Consider the following 23,455-nt stretch of genomic DNA (forward strand, 5'->3'; position numbering starts at 1 on the left):
GCAACTTTCCCCTATGTCTTTCCATAATTAAATATGGAAATAGAATTTGTGAAGAATTAAAATGCCCAAAGTGCATCAATTCAAACACTAATGGACTGTTTTCCAGTGTGGCAGCACACAGGTAGTTCCCAGCATGTTATCATTAGCAAATATGTCAGTATCTTTCCAATCACAAACTTTGCTTGTGAAATCCACCTCTGAAAAATAGATTTCTAATAGTTACCTGGGCTCTTCTAAAAGAAGAAAGAAGCTAAATTTCATCACTCAAAATGTTATATAAAATAACTTTTTTGTAGGATTTCTCTCTACAAATTAAATTTAGCGAAGTTTATCATTTGTCACTTAGAGTCTTATACCTCTTATTTCTGTATTTAAGCTTTATTAGACAGCTTCAGCAGATGTGATTCACCAGTTAAGAAAGAATCACAATAACTCCCATTTATTGGATTATTTTCTTAATTTTCTATCAATATGCACCTCTGGAAACTAAACCCACATATAGTATTAAATATTATTTCAAAAAGCAAGCAAAGAGTTTGCTATCAGAAATTTGGATAAGATTTGAATTAACATTATTACAGTATCAATTTGGCAGTAGTTTGTGAAGAACCTGTGTTTTTCTACAGGAGAAACAGAAGAAAATAAAGCTTTCAGCTACTGAGCTTTGCCACCCTACATCTAGTTCTCTCAAATCCAAGAAATCCAAGACGAGAATTTCAAAAAATATCAAAATTCAGTTTGTACTAAACTTTGCTGAATCTTCTTGAATATTATGAACTATGTCTTTAACTGATATAGAAAACTGTTTTTATATAACATTTTTTAAATAGCATCTAGATTTTTACTCCAATAAATACAAGTTACATTGATTCAATAACTATTAAATTAGGCCATCAAATAAATTAGGTCATCAAATAAACATCTTCTTATTATTATTTCTATAAATAGTAATTTAGCCAGGAAGTAATCAAGTTTTATATGTCAAAGTATGCTTATTCATGTGGGAAAAGGATTTTATATATGCAGGGAAGCTCGAAGGCATTATTGTGGCCTTCTAATAGATGATACATTATTCTGAAACCAAAAAATTAGCTTAAAGCAAGAATTACACTTTGAGATTTAAGTTAAGAGTGATTAGAGAATTATTAAGCTAAAGTCAAGAGTCTACAACTAATTGTGAAGAATAAATACTAATTCCAAAATATCAGACCATAGTTTTTTTTTTCCCCAGGATATTTTAGGTAAGGAAACTGAGCACAAAGATTAAGTAACTTGGCCAAGGACAAATAACTATTAAGTGGTAGAGTCAAGACACATAACCAGAAAATCTGGCTCCATTACACTTCTTTGCATAACTTGTCCTTCACCTTGGGGAGAATATCCTAATATCAAACCATAAGACCATTTCACTGGAATTTTTACAGAATTGAACCTATTGTTCAGATAAGCATATATTACTCAAATATTTAAGATACTTAAATATCTTAATGAAGACTAATTTGTCACATTGTTATCAATAGGATGATGGGACAGTCAAGGCCTGGAAGACCAGGTATGTCATAGAAAGGGAGAATGAAATATTCTTGAGACAAAAACTCCCATGGCCAGAAAGAAATGGGAATTCTCATGGTTAGAACAGGAAACACGTAACTTACATTATCCTTAATTTCCATGTTACCAGAATTAATCTGGTCCTTCATAAGTTTTATAGCATGAAACAATCCATTAGTCTTAAAATATCTGCCTACTACTGTATTTAAACACAAAATTATTATTTCTAGTTTGTTCCCTACTCAATAGGAATTTTTCCAAAAAGTTACAAATCAAAAATTAAATAGTACTGGCTTATATATTTACCTTTACCATTGTTCTTTAATTCTTTATGTGAATTTCAGTTATTGTCTGATAACCTTTCATTTCAGCCTGAAGACTCCATTTGTTATTTCTTTTAGGAGGTGTGCCAGCAACAAATTCTGTCAGCTTCCATTTATCTGAAAATGTCTAATTTCTCCTTTATTTTCAAGGAATAGTTTTGCTAATTCTAGAATTCTTGATTGGCAGTCTGTTTTTTCAACACTTTGAATATGTCATCCCCTTCCCTCTGACCTCGTGATTTCTATTAACCTTTTGGGGGATTCCCTCTACATGATATGTCACTTTTTTCTTGCTGCCCTCAAGATTTTCTCTTTGGCTTTCAACAGCTTGACTGTGATGTGTCTAGGTGTGTATCTCTTTGCATTAATCTTACTGACAGTTTGTTAAGCTTCTTTCTGTAATGTTTTTTCATCAAATTTGGGAGGTTTTCAGCCATGATTTCTTCAGGTATTCTCTTTTCTCCTTTCTCTTTCTCCTCTCCTTCTGGGAGTTCCACTATGTGTATATTGGTATACTTGATGGTGTCCCCTAGATCTCTGAGACTCTGATTCCTTTTCTTCCTCCTATTTTCTTTCTGTTCATCAGACTGCATAATATCAATTGACATGTCTTCAAGTTCACTGATTCTTTCTTCAGCCAATTCAAATCTTCTTTTGGGCTCCTCTAGCAAGTTTTTCATTTCCATTATTGTAATTTTCAATTCCAGAATTTCTACTCTGTTTTTATCATTTCTATCTCTTTATTGATGCTCTCTATTGGATGAGACACTATTCTTATACTTTCATTTAGTTCTTTAGACATAGTTTGCTTTATTTCTTTGAACATATTTAAAAAACTAATTTAAAAATTTTATCTAAGAAGTCTAATGCCTTAGCCTCCTTAAGAACAATTTCTTTTTCTGTGTATGGGCCATTTTTTTATTATTTGCATGTCTCATAATTCTTTGCTGAAACCAGATATTTTGTATGACATAATGTGACAACTATGAAGATCCGAATTCCTACCCTGAGGGTTTAGTGATTTTCCTAGACTAATTCTCTAAACTCTGTATTCTTTGTCATGTATGCACACTGAAATCTTAGCCTAATTAGTTGAGTGGTCAGGTAATGTTTGGACAAAAATTTTCTTAAGTGCCTTGAACCAATACATCTCCAACCTTTGCCAAGGCTCTCCATACCTGTGTTGGGGCATAATTTTAATGCTCAAGCAGTCAATTTACAAATTCGTGTTAGTCATCACTTCCTGCTTGTGTAGAGCTTCAAGGTCACCTGAAGGTAAGAGCTTGTACATTCTCAAGTCTGTTTTTTGCAGTGATAGTTTATCAATTCTAAAACTACTTTCAATGTACTATGGGATTAAGCAAATAAGTACATAACTGAGGATAATGGGAGCTTGGTTTATCACTGTGGAAGCAGCGAGTCAAATATGGAAAGAGAAAGCCTAGAATAAACCTGTGGTGTTAAACTGAAATTGGAGGTATATGTATAAACTAAAAGTTTTTAATAGACAAATAAGAAGTATAGATGTATTACTCTGTCCATTGAGATGACCTAGAAGCCCTAACACCCAGTAGCAATGCATGTACCTAGTATACAGAACTTACTTTGAAATACATTCTGCTGCTATGGAAGTAGGGCTCCTTAAAGAAGAGGCTGATTGCAAGGCTCAAATAAGCAAATGAATAAAATGAACCTGGAATATCTTTTTATGCCAGAAAGCAAGGAAGTTTTCAAAGAATGATATGAACATGTCGAAAGGACACAAGGATAGCCTAAAAGGCTCCCAAGGGTCAAATCTGGAATCACCAATGCCTCAAAATAAACAATAAAGAAATAAATTATAACCCTTTGAGTAAAACAGGAATTCATAAATCTATACTGATATAAATATATAAATGGGGAAAAAAAATCTCTTCTTTATAGTAAAATGCCAACAAATAAAGGTTAAAAATTAGAGTTAGAAAATCACCATTTGATAAGCATCATGGTAAAACTGGTTCAGGAATCATCAATAGGTGTTAAAACTATTAAGTGAGAGTTTGATGAGAAATAGGTTAAGAGTTTGATGAATGAAATATCTATTTAGTCTTAAAGTAATCCTCAAAAAATATTTACTTTACATGAGTTAAAACTAGAAGTCACCTCAAGTTAACATAATCATTTATGAGATAAATACCTTGTTATCTTTACATGATGTATTAAGAACCTATCACTGACCAGGCACGGTGGCTCACTCCTGTAATCCCAACACTTTAGGAGGCCAAGGTAGGTGGATTACGAGGTCAGGAGATAGAGACCACCCTAGCTAACACAGTGAAACCCCGATTCTACTAAAAATACAAAAAATTAGCCAGGCGCAGTGGCAGGCACCTGTAGTCCCAGCTACTTGGGAGGCTGAGGCAGGAGAATGGCGTGAACCCAGGAGGCGGAGCTTGCAGTGAGCTGAGATAGTGCCACTGCACTCCAGCATGGGCAAAAGAGCGAGACTCTGTCTCAAAAAAAGAAAGAAAAAAAAAAGAAAAAAAAAAAAAACTTATCACTTCTATAGTATTCCTGCCAAAATATTAAACAAACCTTCAGATATTCATAATATACACAAACCCATAACTGAAACATGTTCTACAAAATAAACAACCTGTACTCTTCAAAAAGAAAGTAAAGATTAAAGAAGACAAATACTGAAGAACTGTTCCAAATTAAGGGATTCTAAAGAGACATGCAACTAAATGCAACATCAGATTGAACTCTGGACCAAAAATCTTTTTTCTATAAAAGATATAATTGAGATAATTAGCAATTTTTTCACAATAATGAATGAAATGCCGTGATTTTGATAACTGCATTATGGTTACAAAAAAGAATGTCTTTTTTTTTTTTTTTTCCCGTAAGTTCCAGGGTACATCGACAGGATGTGCAGGTTTGTTACATAGGTAAACATGTGCCATGGTGGTTTGCTGCATATGAAGCCTCACATGCATTAGCTATTTTTTTCTGATGCTCTCCATCCCCCAAAACTACCCCCAACAGGTCCCAGTGTGTGTTGTTCCCCACCTTGTGCCCATGTGCTCTCATCATTCAGCTCCCACTTATAAGAACATGTGGTGTTTGGACTTCTATTCCTGTGTTATTTGCTGAGGATAATGGCTTCCAGCTCCATCCATGTCCCTGCAAAGGACATGACATCATTCCTTTTTATGGCTGTATAGTATTCCATGGTGTATACGTGCCACATTTTTTTAATCCAGTCTATCATTGATGGCAGTTGGGTTGATTCCATGGCTTTACTATTGTGAATAGTACTGGAATGAACATACTCATGCATGTTTTTTTTTGCTTTTGTTTTTGTTTTTTGAGATGGAGTCTCACTGTGTTACCCAGGCTGGAGTGTAGTGGCGTAATCTTGGCTCACTGCAACCTCTACCTCCTGGGTTCAAGCGATTCTCCTGCCTCAGCCTCCTGAGTAGCTGGGACTACAGGTGGATGGTACCATGCCTGGCTAATTTTTGTATTTTTAGTAGAGACGGGGTTTCACCATATTGGTCAGGTTTCACCATATTGGTCTTGAACTCCTGACCTCATGATCTGCCCACCTTGGCCTTCCAACATGCTGGGATTACAGGCGTGAGTCACTGCACCTGGCCACATGTATCTTTATAATAGAGTGATTTATATTCCTTCGGGCATATACCCAGTAATAAGATTGCTGGGTCAAGTGGTATTTCTGCTTCTAGATCTCTGAGGAATCACCACACTGTTTTCCACAATGGTTGACCTAATTTACATTTCCACCAACAGTGTAAAGGCATTCCTATTTCTCTGCAATCTTGCCAGCATCTATTGTTTCTTGACTTTTTAATAATTGCCATTCCGACTGGTACGAAATAGTATCTCATTGTGGTTTTAGTTTGCATTCCTCTAATGATCAGTGATGAGGTTTTTTGCATATGTTTGTTGGCTACAGAAATATCTTCTTTTGAGAAGTGTCTGTTCATATGCTTTGCCCACTTTTTACTGGGGTTGTTTTTTATTGTAAATTTGGTTAAGTTCCTTATAGACTTTGGATATTAGACCTTTGTCAAATGGATAGATTGCAAAACTTTTCTCCCATTCTGTAGGTTGTCTATTTGCACTGATGATAGTTTCTTTTGCTGTGCAGCAGCTCTTTAATTAGATCCCAGTTGTCAGTTTTGCTTCTGTGTCAATTACTTTTAGCATTTTTGTCATGAAATTTTTGCCCATGCCTATGTCCTCAACGGTATTGCTCAGATTTTCTTCTAGGATTTTTATAGTTTTGGATTTTACATTTAAGTCTTTAATCCATATCTTGAGTTAATATTTGTATAAGGTATAAAGAAGGGGTCCAATTTCAGTTCTCTGCATATGGCTAGCCAGTTCTCCCAGCACCATTTATTAAATAGGGAATCCTTTCCCCATTGCTTGTTTTTGTCAGGTTTGTTGAAGATCAGATGTGCAATCTTATTTCTGAGTTCTATATTCTGTTCCATTGGTCTACATTTCTGTTTTTGTACCAGTACCAAGCTGTTTTGGTTAATGTAGCCTTGTAATATAGGTTGAAGTCAGCTAGTGTGATGCCTCTAGTTTTGTTGTTTTTGCTTAGGATTGTCTTGGCTATATAAACTCTTTTTTGGATCCATACGAATTTTAAAATAGCTTTTTCTAATTCTGTGAAGAATGACAATGGTAGTTTAAAGAAAATAGCATTGAATCTATAAATTACTTTAGGCAATATGGCCTTTTTCAGATATGGATTCTTCCTATCCATGAGCATGCAATGTTTTTTCATTTGTTTGTGTCCGTTCTGGCTTCTTTGAGCAGCAGTTTGTAGCTCTACTTGAAGAGGTCCTTCACTTCCCTTGTTAGCTGTCTTCCTAGGTATTTTATTATTTTGGTAGCAATTGTGAATGGGAGTTCATTTATGATATAGCTCCCTGCTTGTCTCTTGTTGGTGTATAGGGACGCCTATGTGTTTTTTTTTTTTTTTTTTTTGAGACAGAGTCTCTCTCTGTCACCAGGCTGGAGTGCAGTGGCACAATCTCGACTCACTGCAACTTCCACCTCCCAGGTTCAAGCTATTCTCCTGCCTCAGCCTCCCAAGTAGCTGGGACTACAGGCATGTGTCACCATGCCCAGCTAATTTTTGTATTTTTAGTAGAGAAGAGGTTTCACTATGTTGGCCAGGATGGTCTCAATCTCTTGACCTCGTGATCTGCCCACATCAGCCTCCCAAAGTGCTGGGATTACAGGCATGAGCCACCGCACCTGACCAAATGCCTTTGATTTGTGTACATGGATTTTGTATCCTGAGATTTTGCTATAGCTGCTTATCAGCTTAAAAAGCTTTTGGGCTGAGACAATGGGGCTTTCTACATGTAGAATCATGTCACCTGCAAATAAAGATAATTTGACTTCCTCTCTTCTTATTTGAATACGCTTTATGTCTTTCTCTTGCCTGATTTCCCTGGCCAAAACGTCCAATACTATGTTGAATAGGTGTGGTGAGAGAGGGCATCATTGTCTTGTACCAGTTTTCAAAAGGAATGCTTCCAGATTTTGCCTATTTAGTATATTGGCTGTGGGTTTGTCATATATGGCTCTTATTATTTTGAGGTATGTTCCTTCAATATGTAGTTTATTGAGAGTTTTTAACATGAAAGGACATTGAATTTTATCAAAGGCCTTTTCTGCATCTATCAAGATAATCATGTGATTTTTGTCTTTAGTTCTGTTTACATGATGAATTACCTTTATTAATTTGCATGTTAAACCAACCTTGCAACTTGATCACGGTGGATAAGCTTTTTGATGTGCTGCTGGATTTGACTTGCCAGTATTTTTTGAGGATTTTTTGTATTGATGTTCATCAGGGATATTGGCCTACAGTTTTCTTTTTTTGTTGTATCTCTGCCAGGTTTTGGTATCAGGATGATGCTGGCCTCAGAAAATGAGTTAAGGAGGAGTCCCTCCTTTTCATTTTTTTGGAATAGCTTCAGAAGAAGTAGTACCAGCTCCTCTTTGTACCTCTAGTAGAATTTAGCTGTAAATCTGTCTGGTCCTGGGCTTTTTTTGGTTTGTAAGCTATTCATTATTGCCTCCATTTCAGAACTCATTATTGGTCTATTCAGCGATTCAACTTCTTCCTGGTTCAGTCTGAGGAGGGTGTATACATCCAGGAATTTATCCATTTCTTCTAGATTTTTGTAGTTCATTTGCACAGAGGTGTTTATGGTATCCTCTGATGGTTAGTTGTATTTCTGTGGGGTCAGTGGTGATATCTCCTTTATCATTTCTGATTGTGTCTATTTGATTCTTCTCTCTTTTCTTCTTTATTAATCTAGTTATCAGTCTATCTATTTTATTAATTTCAAAAAAAACAGCTTCTGGGTTCACTGATTTTTTGTAGGGTTTCTCATGTCTCTATCTCTTTCAGTACCATTCTGATAATATTTCTTGTCTTCTGCTAGCTTTGGGGTTTGTTTGCTCTTGATTCTCTAGTTCTTTTAGTTGTAATGTTAGAATATAGACTTGAGATCTTTCTAGTTTTTAATATGGGCATTTATTTCTATAAATTCCCTCTTAACACTGCTTAAGGCATCTCAGAGATTCTGGTACATTGTCTCTTTGTTCTCTTTAGTTTCAAAGAACTTCTTGATTTCTGCCTTAATTTCATTATTTACCCAAGAGTCATTCCGAAACAGATTGTTCAATTTCCATATAGTTGTGTGGCTTTGAGTGACTTTTTAAATCTTTAGTTCTATTTTGATTACACTGTTGTCTGAGAGACTGTTCATTATGATTTCAGTTCTTTTAATTTGCTGAGGAGTGTTTTTTTTCCAATTACATAATCAATTTTAGTTTAAGTGCCACGTAGTGCCAAGAAAAACGTATATTCTGTTGTTTTGGGGTAGAGAGTTCTATAGATATCTATCAGGTCCACTTGATTTAGACCTCACTTCAGGTCCTGAATATATTTGTTAATGTTCTGTCTTGATGATCTAGTATTGCTAGTGAGGTGTCAAAAGTCTCCCACTATTATTGTGTGGGAATCTAAGTCTCTTTGTAGGTTTCTAAGAACCTGCTTTATGAATCTGGGTTCTCCTATATTGGGTGAATATATGTTTAGAATAGTTAGCTCTTCTTGTTAACTTGAACCCTTTACCATTATATAATGCCCTTGTCTTTTTTTATCTTTGTTGGTTTAAAGTCTGTTTTGTCAGAAACTAGGATTACAACCCCTGCTTTTTTCTGTTTTCCATTTGCTTGGTAAATTTTCCTCCATCACTTTATTTTGAGCCTGTGAGTGTCTTTGCGTGAGATGCATCTCTTGAATACAGCACACCGATGGATCTTGACTCTTTATGTGGCCTGCCATTCTGTGTCTTTTATTGGGGCATTTAGTCCATTTACATTTAAGGTTAATATTGTTATGTATGAATTTGATCCTGTCATCATGATACTAGCCAGTTATTTTGCAGACTCCTTTATGTAGTTACTTCATAGTGTCATTGGCCTATGAACTTCAGTGTGTTTGTATAGTGGTTGGTTTCCATATTTAGTGCTTCCTTCTGGAGCTCTGGTAAGGCAGGCCTGGTAGTGATGAATTCTCTCAGCATTTGATTGTCTGTAAAAGATTTTATTTCTCCTTCACTTTCTTCACAAACTAAGCTTTCATAGAAGCTTAGTTTGGCCAAATATGAAATTCTGGGTTGGAAATTCTTTTCTTTCAGAATGTTGACTATTGGCCCCCAATCTCTTCTAGCTTGTAGGGTTTCTGCTGAGAGGTCCGCTTTTGGTCTGATGGGCTTCCCTTTGTAGGTGACTTGGCCTTTCTCTCTGATTGCCCTTAACATGTTTTCTTTCATTTCAACCTTGGATAATCTGATGATTATATGTCTTTGGGTTGATCTCATGGATTATCTTACTGGGGTTCTCTAGATTTCCTGAATTTGAATGTCAGCCTGCCTTTCTAGGTTGGGGAAGTTCTCCAGGATGATATCCTGAGGTATGTTTTCCAACTTGGTTCCTTTCTCCCCATCTCTTTCAGGTATCCCAGTCAGTCACAGTTTTAGTCTTTTTACATAATCCCACATTTTTCAGAGGTTTTGTTCATTCCTTTCCATTTATTTTTTTCTCTAATCATGTCTGCCTGTCTTATTGCAACAAGATACTCGTCAACTCCAAGATTCTTTCCTCCGCTTGGTTTATTTGGCTATTGACACTTGTGATTGCACTGTAAAGTTTTCATGTTGTGTTTTTCAGCTCCATCAGCTCATTTATGTTTCTCTTTAAACTTGTTATTCTGGCTAGCAGCTCCTGTAATGTTTTATCATGGTTCTTAGCTTCTTTGCATTGGGTTAGAACATGCTCTTTGAGCTCAGTGAAGTTCATTATTGCCCACCTTCTGAAGCCTACTTCTATCAATTCATCCATCTCAGCCTCAGCCCAGTTCTGTGCCCTTGCTGAAGAGGTGTTGCAATCATTTGGAGGAGAAGAGGCACTGTGGCTTTTTGAGTTTTCAGCATTTTTGCATTGATTCTTTCTCATCTTTGTAGGCTTATCTTCTTTTGATCTTTGAGGCTGCTGGACCTTTGGATGGGGTTTTTTGTAGGGTCTTTTTTGTTGATGTTGTTGTTGTTGCTGTTTGTTTTTCTCTTAACATCAGGGGCCTCCTCTGTAGGGCTGCTGCAGTTTTTTGGGGGTTCACACCCTATTTGCCTAGGTTCCTCCCCCACCTGGAGGCATCACCAGCGGAGACTGCAAAACAGCAAAGATGGCAGCCTGCTCCTTCCTCTAGAAGCTCTGTCCCAGAGGGGCACCAACCTGATGCCAGCTGGAACACTCCTACAAGAGGTGTCTAGTAACCCCTATTGGGAGGTCTCACCTAGACAGGAGGAGCAAGATCAGGGACCTGCTTAAAGAAGTAGTCTGGCTGCTCCTCGGCAGAGCAGGTGTGCTGAACTGGGACAAATCCCCCTTGTCTAGACTGTCCAGACTCTCCAGGACCAGCTGGCAGGAAAGACTAAATAGAGTGTACTGCAGAGACTGTGGCTGCCCCTCCCACCAGGGGCTCTGTCCCAGGAAGATCAGAGTTCTGTCCATAAACCCCTGGCTGGAGTTGCTGAAATTCCCATGGGGAGACCCTGCCCGGTGATAAGGGATGGCTCAGGGTCCCACTTAAAGCAGTCTGGCCACAGTCTGCCTCACCCACTGTGCCATGGTGTGGGGAATTCCTCCCGGTACAAACCACTCAGTCTCTTTGGCACTGGCAGAAGAAAACAGCCAACTGGAGCTGCAGAGATGGCAGCCACCCCTCCTCTGGGGAACTCAGTCATTTTAGGCAGTCTCCAGCCTGCTGCTGCTGACCAGCAGGGATTCCAAGCCAATGGGTCTTAGCTAGTGAGGTTCCATGGGAGTGGGGCCCACTGAATGATGCTGCTTGGATCCCTGGCTTCAGTCCCCTTCCTACAGGAGTGGACGATCTCCTGCCTCACCAGAATTCCCGGGGCCAGAGCATGAAAAACAACTCCTGCATCTCAGTGCCTGCCCAAGTGGCCACATGCCTGAGTGGCCGCCAACCTGAGTGACCACAACAGCCTGCACAGCTCTGTGCTTGGGGATCCAAGGCCCTGGTGGCGTGGGCTCACAAGGGGATCTCCTGGTCCATGAGTTTCAAAGATCCATGGGAAAAGTGTAGTTTCCTGGACAGGATAATACGATCACTCACTGCCTCCTTCGGCTAGGGAAGGGAACTCCCCTTGCCCCATGCTGCTCCCAGGTGGGCCATCATCAACCCACTCTGCTTTTCCTCACTCTCTGTGGGTGGCACCAACCGCCTAGTCAGTCCCAATGAGAAACTTGGATACCTTAGTTGAAGGTGAATTCACTTGCCATTTTCATTCTTCTCAGTGAGAGCCACAGACCACAGCTACTTCTAATCGGCCATCTTTGGCCAGTGTTCTGAGAATGTCTTGTTATTAGAACACTTACATTGAACTACTTAGGGGTAAAGAGGTGTCATGTCCAAAATGTACTCTCACATAATTTAATAAAAATAATATAAATACATGGGGAGAAAAAAATGATACAACAAATGTGATAAAATGTTAACACCTGCAGGATCTGAGTGAAGGATAAGATTATTATAGTTTTTCTGTAAGTCTGAAACTATTTCAAAATATTAAATTATTTTTTAAAAAGAAACTTATCTAACTGGGAACAATGAATGAATTAGATCTAATATATTCATATGGTTAAATCTGGAAAATATAACAGTAAGCAAAAAACCAAGCAACATATACACCAGATAATATTTATTTCAATTTTTAAAATCATAAAACAATATATATTATTATTCATATATGAATATGTAATGAAGGTTTAATTATTGTGGCAAAGGGTGAGGAATGAAGACAGGAAAATGGGGCAAACATCCTAAAAACATATTTCTTTTAAAATAAAGCTAATTGTAATGTGACGAAATTTTAACATGTGTTTTATCTGTGTGATGGGTGCATAGGTATCCATTATTATTTTCATACTATCTATGTGTTTGATATATGTTACAATTAAAATATTTTAAGAAAAAAGATGCTAATGCTTCAAAGGATCTAAAACCCCCAAAACTTCCCAGTGTACCTACTGCCACAAACCAAATGGTTTTTGAAGGTGCTTACGTCTAAGCCCAAAGATGGAGTCCTATAACAACAAATAACTATAGAATACTGGGAATAAAGATCAAGATAAACACTGAGAATGCCTTTTCTTTGCCCAAGATGTCTCTTCAGCCTTTCTTTAAATCTATACTTACTTTTAGAAATTTCCTCACTAGAATTACTTCTTCTATACCTCATTAAAGTATAAAAGTATCATAGGTTCAAAGTACTATGTATTTCTGTCTTATAATTGAGTAAAACCAGACATACCATCTATATTCATTGTCTGTATTCATGGATAACACATACATTTCAACTGTCTCAATAAAATCTTGACAAGTCTGGTCAGGTTTGAAATTTAAACTCTGGATGAAATGAATTAGCTACATTATAACTGATATTTCAGTCAAAGAGAAGCTCCTTATTTTTTAAATAATCATTTCTGGAATAAATGATGTTTACATTCTCAGATTCAAATTCTTTTAAAAATAAAATGTTATTTTTTCTTTTCAAATTCAGAAAAAGAATATCTATGTATTATTTATGATTATTCAATGTGGCAGAGACTCCTAATAATTTACTCCCATTTCTTCTTCTGAGATACACAGACTGTATTTCCCACCCTCCCTGGCAGTTAAGTATGGCCATGTGACTGGCTATAACTGCAAGCCTGGCCTACAAAAACTTCCAATGCATAATTCCTCATCCTCTTCTGCCAGCGGGATACAGATGACAACAAGTCCCTAGAGGATGACAGAAACACAACTGGAATAATCCTGTGTCCCTGAATCTCAACATGAAGGAAAGTCACTTAATAAGCATGTCCATATGAATGAGGAAAAAAAATTGTACTGTATTAAACCACTAAAATTTTGGGGTCTATTTGTTACCACAATTAGTGCTACATTAACTAAAACGTGTAATCATTTTTTTCTTGGAGAAATAAGCCAGAAAAAAAGAAATCCATATGTAAATCATAAACAATTTTCCAATTGTCAATATGAAAAACATTATACTTACAAATTGAGGTTTGTAATACGCTGGACCAAGTGTACTGTCACTCGCAGGTGGAAAACATTTTATAATACTGCCATCATCATTAATATGATAACCATATGACTTTCCATAAGAAGGAATTGAAGGAACATCAACACTTCTGGTAAGTGTAGGTGCTCTTGAAATTTTCTACAAGGAAAACATTTTATATTATTTATTCCAAGGCAAGAGGAAGGGGAATGAAGAACCAAATATTAAAAGTTACTAAAACGCAACTATTAAATATCAATTTAATGAGTTTCATGATATAAAACAAAAATGATTGTTTTGTTATTTTTTTTGAGATAGGGTCTCACTCTGTCACGCAGGCTGGAGTGCAGTGGTATAACTTGGCTCAGAGCAACCTCTGTCTCCCGGGTTCAAGCGATTCTCCCCATGACCTCACCCTCCCAAGTAGCTGGGACTACAGGCGTGCACCACTATGCTTGGCTGATTTTTGTATTTTTAGTAGAGATGGGGTTTTGCCATGATGGCCAGGCTGGTCTCGAACTCCTGACCTCAAATGATCTGCCAGCCTCGGCCTCCCAAAGTGCTGGGATTACAGGCATGAGCCACTGTGCCTGGCCAAAAATGTTTGTTTTGTACAAGTAATTTAAAGGAGTGAATTCAAGCCTGTTGCTTCATACTATAAACCAAGAGAATGTATTTCTATTAAATTTAGAGTAGAATATAATATAATAGGTAACTATTAAAGTCATCATAACAAGCAAAGATTTTTCTCATTTGGGTCAGTTACTTATCTTGCTTAGTAAAACCATCATTACTAATTCTAAAAACAGGCAATCCTATTCACATCAACAATCATGCTATTACACTATCTGCTATGCAAAAACAAACTTTGCATTTTTCAGTAATACTTTCTATAGCTTCATTCATTCCCAGCTCCTGACTTTCGCTTCCACATTTCCTGAGTCTTGTATAAATATCCTAAGTATGCAAGCTATATAGCATAAAATGTCTATGATGTAATGCTAAATGGAAATAGCAAAATATAAAAGTGAATTATGAATATAGCTATGTGAAATTACATATAAATGTATAAAGTCACATACATATATAATTTAATACCAAAAGACGCTATGCAAAAATTAACAGAAAATTAATGTTAGAGTCAGGAGTTTTCGGGTGATTATCCTTTTATCAAAATTTGGTTTAATGTAAAATATTTTATAATTTAAATTAAAAAATGAAGGTATAACATACATTACAAATATTAATATAAGATATATCAACTAAAAGTACTGGCATATAAAGGACTTAGTTATTGGGAAACTGAAATTATTAAGAATATATTGATTCCTGAAGTTTCTGTATGAATAAATTAATGCTGTAGTTGCATATTCATGTGCCCATGTACAATTATGTTATAAACATACTCTCAGTAGCAAATTTTCTTTTTCTTTTTATCTGAGACAGAGTTTTTGCTCTTGTTGCCCAGGCTGGAGTACAGTGGCATGATCTCTGCTCAATGCAACCTCCACCTCCCGAGTTCAAGCAATTCTCCTGCCTCAGCCTCCTGAGTAGCTGGGATCACAGGCACATGCCACCACACCTGGATAATTTTTTTTGTATTTTTAGTAGAGATGGGGTTTCACCATGTTGGCCAAGCTGGTCTCGAACTCCTGACCTCAGGTAATCTGCCCACCTCGGCCTCCCAAAGTGCTGGGATCACAGGCACGAGCCACTGTGTCCAGCCGTTTTTCTTTCTTAATATAATTTGGGAGGGGGGTGGGGGAAAAGTCTCACTGTGTTGCCCAGGCTGGAGTACAGTGGCATGATCTTGGCTCGCTGCAACCTCTGCCTCCCGGGTTCAAGCGATTCTCATGCCTTAGCCTCCCAAGTAGCTGGGATTACAGGAGTGTGCCACTATGCCTGGCTAAGTTTTGTATTTTTTTAGTAGAGACAGGGTTTCACCATGTTGGCCTGGCCAGTCTCAAACTCCTGGCCTCAAGTGATCTGCCCCCACCTCCCCGGCCTCCCAAAGTGCTGGGATTACAGGTGTAAGCCACCACACCCAGCCAGAATTTTATCTTTTATCAAATTAAAGATAACCTTTAAGTAGTTTCAGTAATACCTATGAGATTAATTACCAAATTAAAATAAGAAACCATTGAATGGCTTTCCCTCCTTTCAGTACATTTAAAAAGTATTTGTGTGATGTCAAGACTTTCCAAAATATAGCCCCTACCTCCATTCTCTATTCCTACAACTCTCCCTTCACTCCTGTACTCCAAACATTCCAAAGAATTTTGTTCTTTCCGGTAATATATCATACTACCAAACACTTCAGTTTCTTTATTCATGTGGATTTTTCTGCACATAAAGTGGGGAAAAATATTTTTTCCCATTCCTTTTAACTACTCGGTGAATCCTTCTTCAAGATCAGGTCCAATTTGTCTCCCCTATTCCCTCCAAAGACTCTCTACTTTGAGCTACTACTGAACACTGTATTATGGCTCTAAAATAGCATTTCATTAACAGTATTGTACTGAATTTCATTCATTATTTTCCTGTTAAAATTATACATCTCAGGAAGCAATAATATTTTCTATGTATTACCAACATCTAGCATTATATGTATGGCCACATAGTCACTCAAAAAATATTTGATAAACCCCCAAAGTAAACGAACATTTACTTTGTCCCCACACACGAAATATCTGATATTTAAATATGCTTACAAAATTTAAGCTCGATGTCATTGCACTGATATTATTCAACTAAGTACTTAGCCTTAAAATACATCTTCCTAAACAAAAAACTGATTAAAATGTAATATGAGCTACATGAAAAAGTTATGACAAGAGAAGGGAACCACTCTAAACAAACAGTGACCAAATCTGCTCGATAATAGTATTTATTTCAAAGAGGGAGCTTTTGATGTAAAAATTATTAATTATATAGCACCCAATGTACCTTTCTAAACATATCACATACTATCCTTCTGTACAAATTCTTCATTTCAGTTAAAATAACCTTCTCATTATCTTCCATAAAAATCTCACTTCTGTATCTTCACTCATGTAACACTCCAGTTTGGAATCCATATTCCAACCCTGTTCTTCAATGTCATGTCAAAACCTCTATAAATCTTCCATAAATTATGCCTTCACATAATACAGTAATCCACCTTTAAATTCCTATGGCATTTCATTACATGATCACTCATTTAGCAACTGTAACATCTTGTCTTGAATTAACTGCTACCTATTTGTCTATCTCCCACCTAAATTTTAAGCTTTTTTACCTCAGGAATCATATTTTTAACTTATTTTTATTTTTTCCTTCCTTGCCACCAGGAAGGAAATATATTATTAACAGTACTTAACACAGAGTCTCCTCTATACATAGGCAAACCACTCAGGTAGTTTGTAAACTCTCCCTTAGTTTTTATTCACCACAGATATTGAAAGTGACTGAAGATTTATTAGGAGCAAATATGAAGTTAGACATGAATACAGTTAAAAACTAAAGTTTATTTACTTATAAAATAACTAAAATATAAATACTAACAAATCTAATTTTTATAGGAAGCCTTTTTAAATGTACGTAATATCACATATTAAATCTTGATTATTTTAACTTAAAAAAAAAGTCATTACAAGTATAATTTAAAATAGAAACATACTGACTGAAGATGCTCTCTGGCCTCTAATACTTTTCTGTTCATGATATCTTGTGTTTTAGGATAAGACTGATTATAGCTTGCTGGTCCTGGATTATCTGAAATAAACTTCTTAAAACGTTTCTCCCGGTTTTGTAGACTATGGCCTCCTTTTATGTTACACTAAAATGGAGAAGAAGAAAAAAACCTTCTGATATATAAGAGAAGCACTTTACAATTAATTTCCACTTGATAAACATTAATTATTATCAGAAAATAGTTTTAAAACGCAAGCTAAGAAAGTTCACCCTTTGACTGAAGACATAGTTCTAGTAAAAGGGGATAGCAAGAGCAGATAGCAATTACAGTTGTCAGTTTTAACTTGAAACTCAAAACTGAAATTTGCTGTACTTGGAGAACTTTGAGAGAGTGCAAGAAAACTCTGTTTTAAAGAAGAAATCAGAGATGGGAATTCCCAAAGCTGTAGAGCAAGAATAAAAGCCCTTAGAAAAAATTTTACCCCTGAAATGAACTGAAAAAAAAAAAAAAAATGTTGGCATTCATATTGAAGGGGAAAAGCAAACCCTTCAAGGTTGTTTATTGATAATTATTTTCACAAATAACATTTTGGTCATTTCCAGAAAAAATTATAAAGACTTATTAGCAACAGCTTGGTTTTATGTTCAGATTAACTTTAAACATTGTTTATTACAGAGCAAACATTGGGTGGAATCTTCCAGGGCTCTCCATGCTACATATCTGGATTTTCCAGAATCTGAAAATTACCAATTGATGAATATCCAATTAATTTGGGTAAAATTACATCATAAAGATTCCTGTAAACAATTACAGTGCAATCATTTCAAAAAGATGAGTTATGATAACAGTGGCTGGCATCTGATTGATCAGCTAAGATTTTAAGTCATTGATCTACAAATAGCCCTTTTCACATGTCCAATTGTTCACAGTCACTGTTCACAGAGCCTGTCTCTAGTGGGCACCTTATTCAACTTCACTCAGCTTTTAAGAAACATACAAAGGAGGTCTTCTTTTAAAAATTGAGTCAAATTTTATTTTTAAATAGGCAATTCACTACTTGATTACTATTTTTAAAAGATCAGAATTTCTATGTTTAAAGAGTAGATGTATAAAAATAACTTTAATGATTTATTTTACAAAAACACTAACAAGTTGAAAAGTAAAATCCTGTGAAAAGAGAAGAACTTTTCAAATTTTGATAATTTAAAGGCCATTACCATAGGCTCTATGATCACACAAATCAAACTGCAATCTGCATCTATATCGATCACTTCAACAAGGACTTTATCTGCGCCTCCAACAGGTGAGTTAAAGGTTCTGCTGGGATCAGTTAGCAGCCAATACATATAAAGGCAAAATTTATGTGAAAACGGCAAAAGGTGATACTCATGACTATGAAGATATCAGAGTTATATCTACTATTTCTAAACATAAATGAACCATTGAAGATAATCTGGTCACAGACTCTTGAGACTGTGCAGAAACAGGAGACAGATGAGACAATGGCAATGGCTATAGCTTTAAAGCATGGCACAAAAACCAATTCTTTCACTCTACTGCAATTCCTCTTCTACACATTTTGACTATCTGCACAACTTCCATGGGCAATAATTCATTCAAGAGTCCTATTCTCTCATTCTCAAGGACCATACAGCATGTAACAATGTTTTGTGTCTTATAGAGTATGTAGAATAATGAAAAACATCCAACCCAATCATGCAACCAACATCGAATACATTTATTTTCTATTATTCAAATTATAAAATATAATTTGAAAGTAAAAGACAATATGAGCAGAAAATAAAATATAGCAAATGACATTTGGTCTGTTCAGGGAAGAAAACATGATTTTATTAAGTCAATTATAGTAACTATAAAGTTACCTGTGCTTCTGAAACATTATAGTGTCCTGGACCTGGAACAGCTTTCTCAATGCTAGAGGCAATGGTAAAAGTACTTTCTCTGGCAGTCAAAGAAAGAAATGGTGCATAACTACCTATAAAAATAAAATCATATGACCAGCAGATAAGATAGGAGTCCAAGGATTTCAGGAAAAAAACACTCAAAATATATATAATCATGAGTATCCTCAATTGTTAAGACTTTATTTTCAGAACTAACAGCTAGTCAGAGAAGTTATCACACTTTTTAAAAACTGATATAAGAATTTTTTATTAATATAAGAACCTAAAGACCTGAGACCTATTGAACAACAAAAAAAAACTAAAGAAAATAAAACCCTCTTGTCTTCTAATCATTTTTGGTGGGGACGAAAATGGCAGTTATATTTAGCTGATAAAACCTTTTCATCCTCAGAAGACCATTGTTTTATATTTGAAATAGCATATATTATTTGTAGAAAACATCTTATATAAACTTGTAAAGACAGCCTAGATAGAAATAATTTAAAGTGGGTTTACAGCAGATCATTCATCATGTCTCCTTGCCTAGGCACATAGTGGGTATCAGTAAATATTTCTTGATTGGTTGACCCTAAACAAAGGTTCACAAATACAAGACACAAATTTCTTTGGAACAAATATCATAAGATTATACAAACTTGAATACTCTACTGAAAAATTGATTCTAAAAAATTCAAGATCTGTATTGGAAAAATTATTAGCATTTAAGCAATGTGGATACCAAAGAAGCGAAGGGAGAGAATAGAGCAGCAGCTATATTCAAATAGGTAATAAAAGAACGCAAGTGAAGATTCAAAACTTTTACACTAAATCTTGTATACTAAAGGAAAATGTGTGCTACTGTAAGAATGTATGGTGATAATATAGTAAAAATCTTGCTAATCTGGACTAATAATAAAAGATACTCTATTTAAAATAAAATAATGTGTTTCTTTTGAGGCCCACATGTATTAAAATGCAACCAATGTCAAGAATTATTTATTTGTGTTAGGTATTGCAACATAAAAGAGGTGAGCAAAATATAGATCTTACCTCTAAAAAAGTAGTATCTTGAAGCATTAAGAAAAGTATTGTAATAATTTTAAACAAGGAAAAACATCTCTAATGCCATAATGGAAGACATATGCAAATTCAAAAAGAAGAGAAGTTCTCATCCACATTGAGATGATCCGGAAAAACTTCATGGATGATGTTAAAATTCTAGGTATTAATTTAGTGACTGATGGTTTTAGCTGGTTATCCCAAATCAGAGAAGAAGGGAAGAGAAGAGGGAAAGGCAAAAGGAAGGGAAAGGGAGGGAAGAAGGCAGACTGACCTTCAAATAAGTTACAAAGACCAGAAGGCCAGAAATCCTTAAAAGTAAGCCAAGGTTCATTTTGAAAAGGCAACAGTTGTCTGGTAGAGCTGAGAAATGCAGGACACCAGTGAAACATTCTACTTACTCAGAGTAAATAGCCAGAGAACAAGAACCAGATTTCATTCCAAATACACATATAAATACACACACATACCCACTCAAACTACATATAAAATAAATCATACAAATTACCAGAGAGTGTACTTTCAAGAGGCAGGAAAATATGACCCATAAAGAGGAGAAAAGTCAATGAAAAGAAACAGATTGAGAAATGAAAAGGTGGAATCAGCAGACAAGAACACTATCTATTATAAATATCTTTATATATTCAACAAGGCAGAGAAAAGATGAACATGATGACAAGATAAAGGGAAAGTATAAAAAAGACCCAAATCAAACTTACAGAATGAAAAATACACTGATGGAATAACAAATGTTTGTGGATTAATAAAATATATTTTTTCTCAATTCTTAATCCCTTTAAAAAATATAGATGCTCGATGATGCTTGTGATGGAGTTAGTTCCCAATAAAATAATTGTAACTTGAAAATATCATAAATTGAAACTGCATGTAATATACCTAACCTATAATAGCATAGATTAGTTTACCTTAACATGCTCAGAACACATTAGCCTAAAGTTGGGCAAAATTACCTAATATAAAGACTATTTTATAATTAAATGTTGAATATCTTATGTAACTTATTGAATACTGTACTGAAAGTGAAAAATTGAATGGTTTTGTGGGTACTGGAAGTTTGATTTCTACTGAATGCATATTACTTTCACACCATTGTGCAAAATTTAAACAAATGTTAAGTTGAATCATCATAAGTAAAGGACTGTCTGCGATTGCTTAAAGCAAAAATAGTCTCAATTTATTGAGGCATTATAGCAGATGTAGAAGTAAAATGTATAACCACAATAGTACAAAGGGTGAGCTGGGGGAAATGGAAGCATACTCTGTAAGGTTTATTTACTATATATGAAGTGGTGCAATATTATTTGAAGGTACACCGTAATAAATTAGAAATACATATTGTAAACCCTAGGCAAGCACTTAAAAATAAAACAAGAGAGGTATAGCAAATAAGCCAATAGTGGACATAAAAAAAGAATTATTTTTTAAAAACCTTTATTCCTGCAACAAAAGTAAGGAAAAAGGAAAAAGAACAGATGAGATAAATGGAAAGCAAATAGCAAAAGAGTACATTAAAGCCCAAAGATATTGATAGTGAAATTAACTATAAAAGTTCTAAACACCTCAATTAGAAGGCAGAGATTGTCAGATTGTATAAATAAGACCAAACTTTATGTTGTCTATAAGAAACTCTCTTAAGATATAAAAACAGAAATTAAAAGGATGGACAAAGTTATAACATGCATCCATGAATTCAAAAAGTTGCAGTGCCTATATTAAAATCAGACAAAGCTGGCTTTAGAACAAGAAATAACAGGGATAAAAGATACATTTCATAATGATAAAGGGGTCATTTCATCAACAGGATTTAACAATCCATAAAGAAAAGAAAGAAGTTATTACCATAATAATCAGGATAGTGTTTAACTGTAGAGGAGAAGGAAAATGTTGAAATAAAAAATACCAAAAAGAACTTTTTGGAATGTTCTATTTCCATTTTCTTTCGTTTTTTGTTTTTAGTTTCCTGTACCCACTAATGGCAAATCTATTTTTTAACTGAATATCTTCTTTTTAAGGTCTACATTTATATTTTATGTGGTTTTCTATGTAAGTATTCTATCTCATAATAAAAGGGTTTTAAGTTTAGGTTCATATGAACATTAAGGTAATCTGAGATAAATATGAAAACTAAGAAAGTGAAACCCACGCTACTTCTGAGGTAGTTGGCATCAGAACACAGCAGGGCCCCTAAATGAATCTACCTTAAACAAATGTAAAATTAGTTGGAGAGTACTGAAATTCATCTAAAAGTTAAAAAAAAATACACTAGCCATGTACTCAATGTATTATACTATTAATGATAGAATATATATATACACACACACACACACACACACACATACATATATGAAATAATTGGGCAACAAAGAGAATCAAGAAAGCTGGCACTCATAAAATCTTCATTGAAGTTTTCCAAAATTAATTATATGGAATCTTTTGTCAATAAAAGTATACAAGAAATATTGAGCACAAGTAAAACTACAAAAAAATTTAAATGTTTATAATGATACACTCCATGAGAAGGAACTTACTTGTTTATTTATTCATAACTGTGTGTCTAATGTTTACAGTGAGGGTGACCAATTAACAAACGATCTTCTAAACTAGTCATCCATTCTGTAATAGTGAATGTTTTATTATGTATGGGAGACAAGCATGTATGACAGGCAGTGAGGGTACAATAATGAATAAGATAAAACCCTGCCCTCAAATAGTTGGTAAGCCTGACAAATAGACAATTATGCTACAAAAAGCACTGCCAATAATTAAGGTATAAAATACAGAAGAGGGTTCTGGGGAATTAGAGATGGTAGAGTTTGATATGGGACATATGGCTATATTGACATGTGAAGTGCCAACTACAAATTATAAATCAAACTGACAGAAGAAATTAGGTATATAGAAGAGATTTGAGAAGAAAGAAATGAGTTCAGTTTGGGATATATTGAGTTTGAGGCACCAACAGAGAAAGATAAATCAAACTGGTATGAAGCAATAGTCAGTCAGTCTATGCTGAAAGAGAAAGTGGGCAGTATGTGATTAAAGGACAAATTCTATAGCCACAACTACAGCCACAAAAGAAAGAAAAGGACATTTTTCACATATAAGCAGTAATTAGATCTTTGAAACATGTACTCATCTTCAGGACAACAACATATACAGCAATCACATACATATTATTATCTAAACTTTAAAAGAGACAGATTGCATTCCCTGATGCAGCTATATTCT

The 23,455-nt window shown here is 35.2% G+C and overlaps 1 protein-coding gene across 2 annotated transcripts in view; it reads right to left on the reverse strand.

The window, feature by feature from the left end:
• The window catches only part of STPG2 (sperm tail PG-rich repeat containing 2), a 663,016-nt gene that overhangs the window by 634,814 nt on the left and 4,747 nt on the right, over nt 1-23,455 (reverse strand). Inside the window, exons 2-4 of one of the 2 annotated variants that reach the window (XM_073017495.1) lie at nt 19,127-19,239; nt 17,229-17,387; nt 13,565-13,729 (exon numbers count right to left, since the gene is read on the reverse strand). In XM_073017495.1, coding sequence (XP_072873596.1) covers nt 13,565-13,729; nt 17,229-17,387; nt 19,127-19,239 — 437 coding nt within the window. The remainder of the gene's footprint in view (nt 1-13,564; nt 13,730-17,228; nt 17,388-19,126; nt 19,240-23,455) is intronic. The other variant, XM_073017496.1, reaches the window with a different exon arrangement.

This window comes from Chlorocebus sabaeus, chromosome 7 (genome assembly GCF_047675955.1).
Source record: "Chlorocebus sabaeus isolate Y175 chromosome 7, mChlSab1.0.hap1, whole genome shotgun sequence".
NCBI lineage: Eukaryota > Metazoa > Chordata > Mammalia > Primates > Cercopithecidae > Chlorocebus > Chlorocebus sabaeus.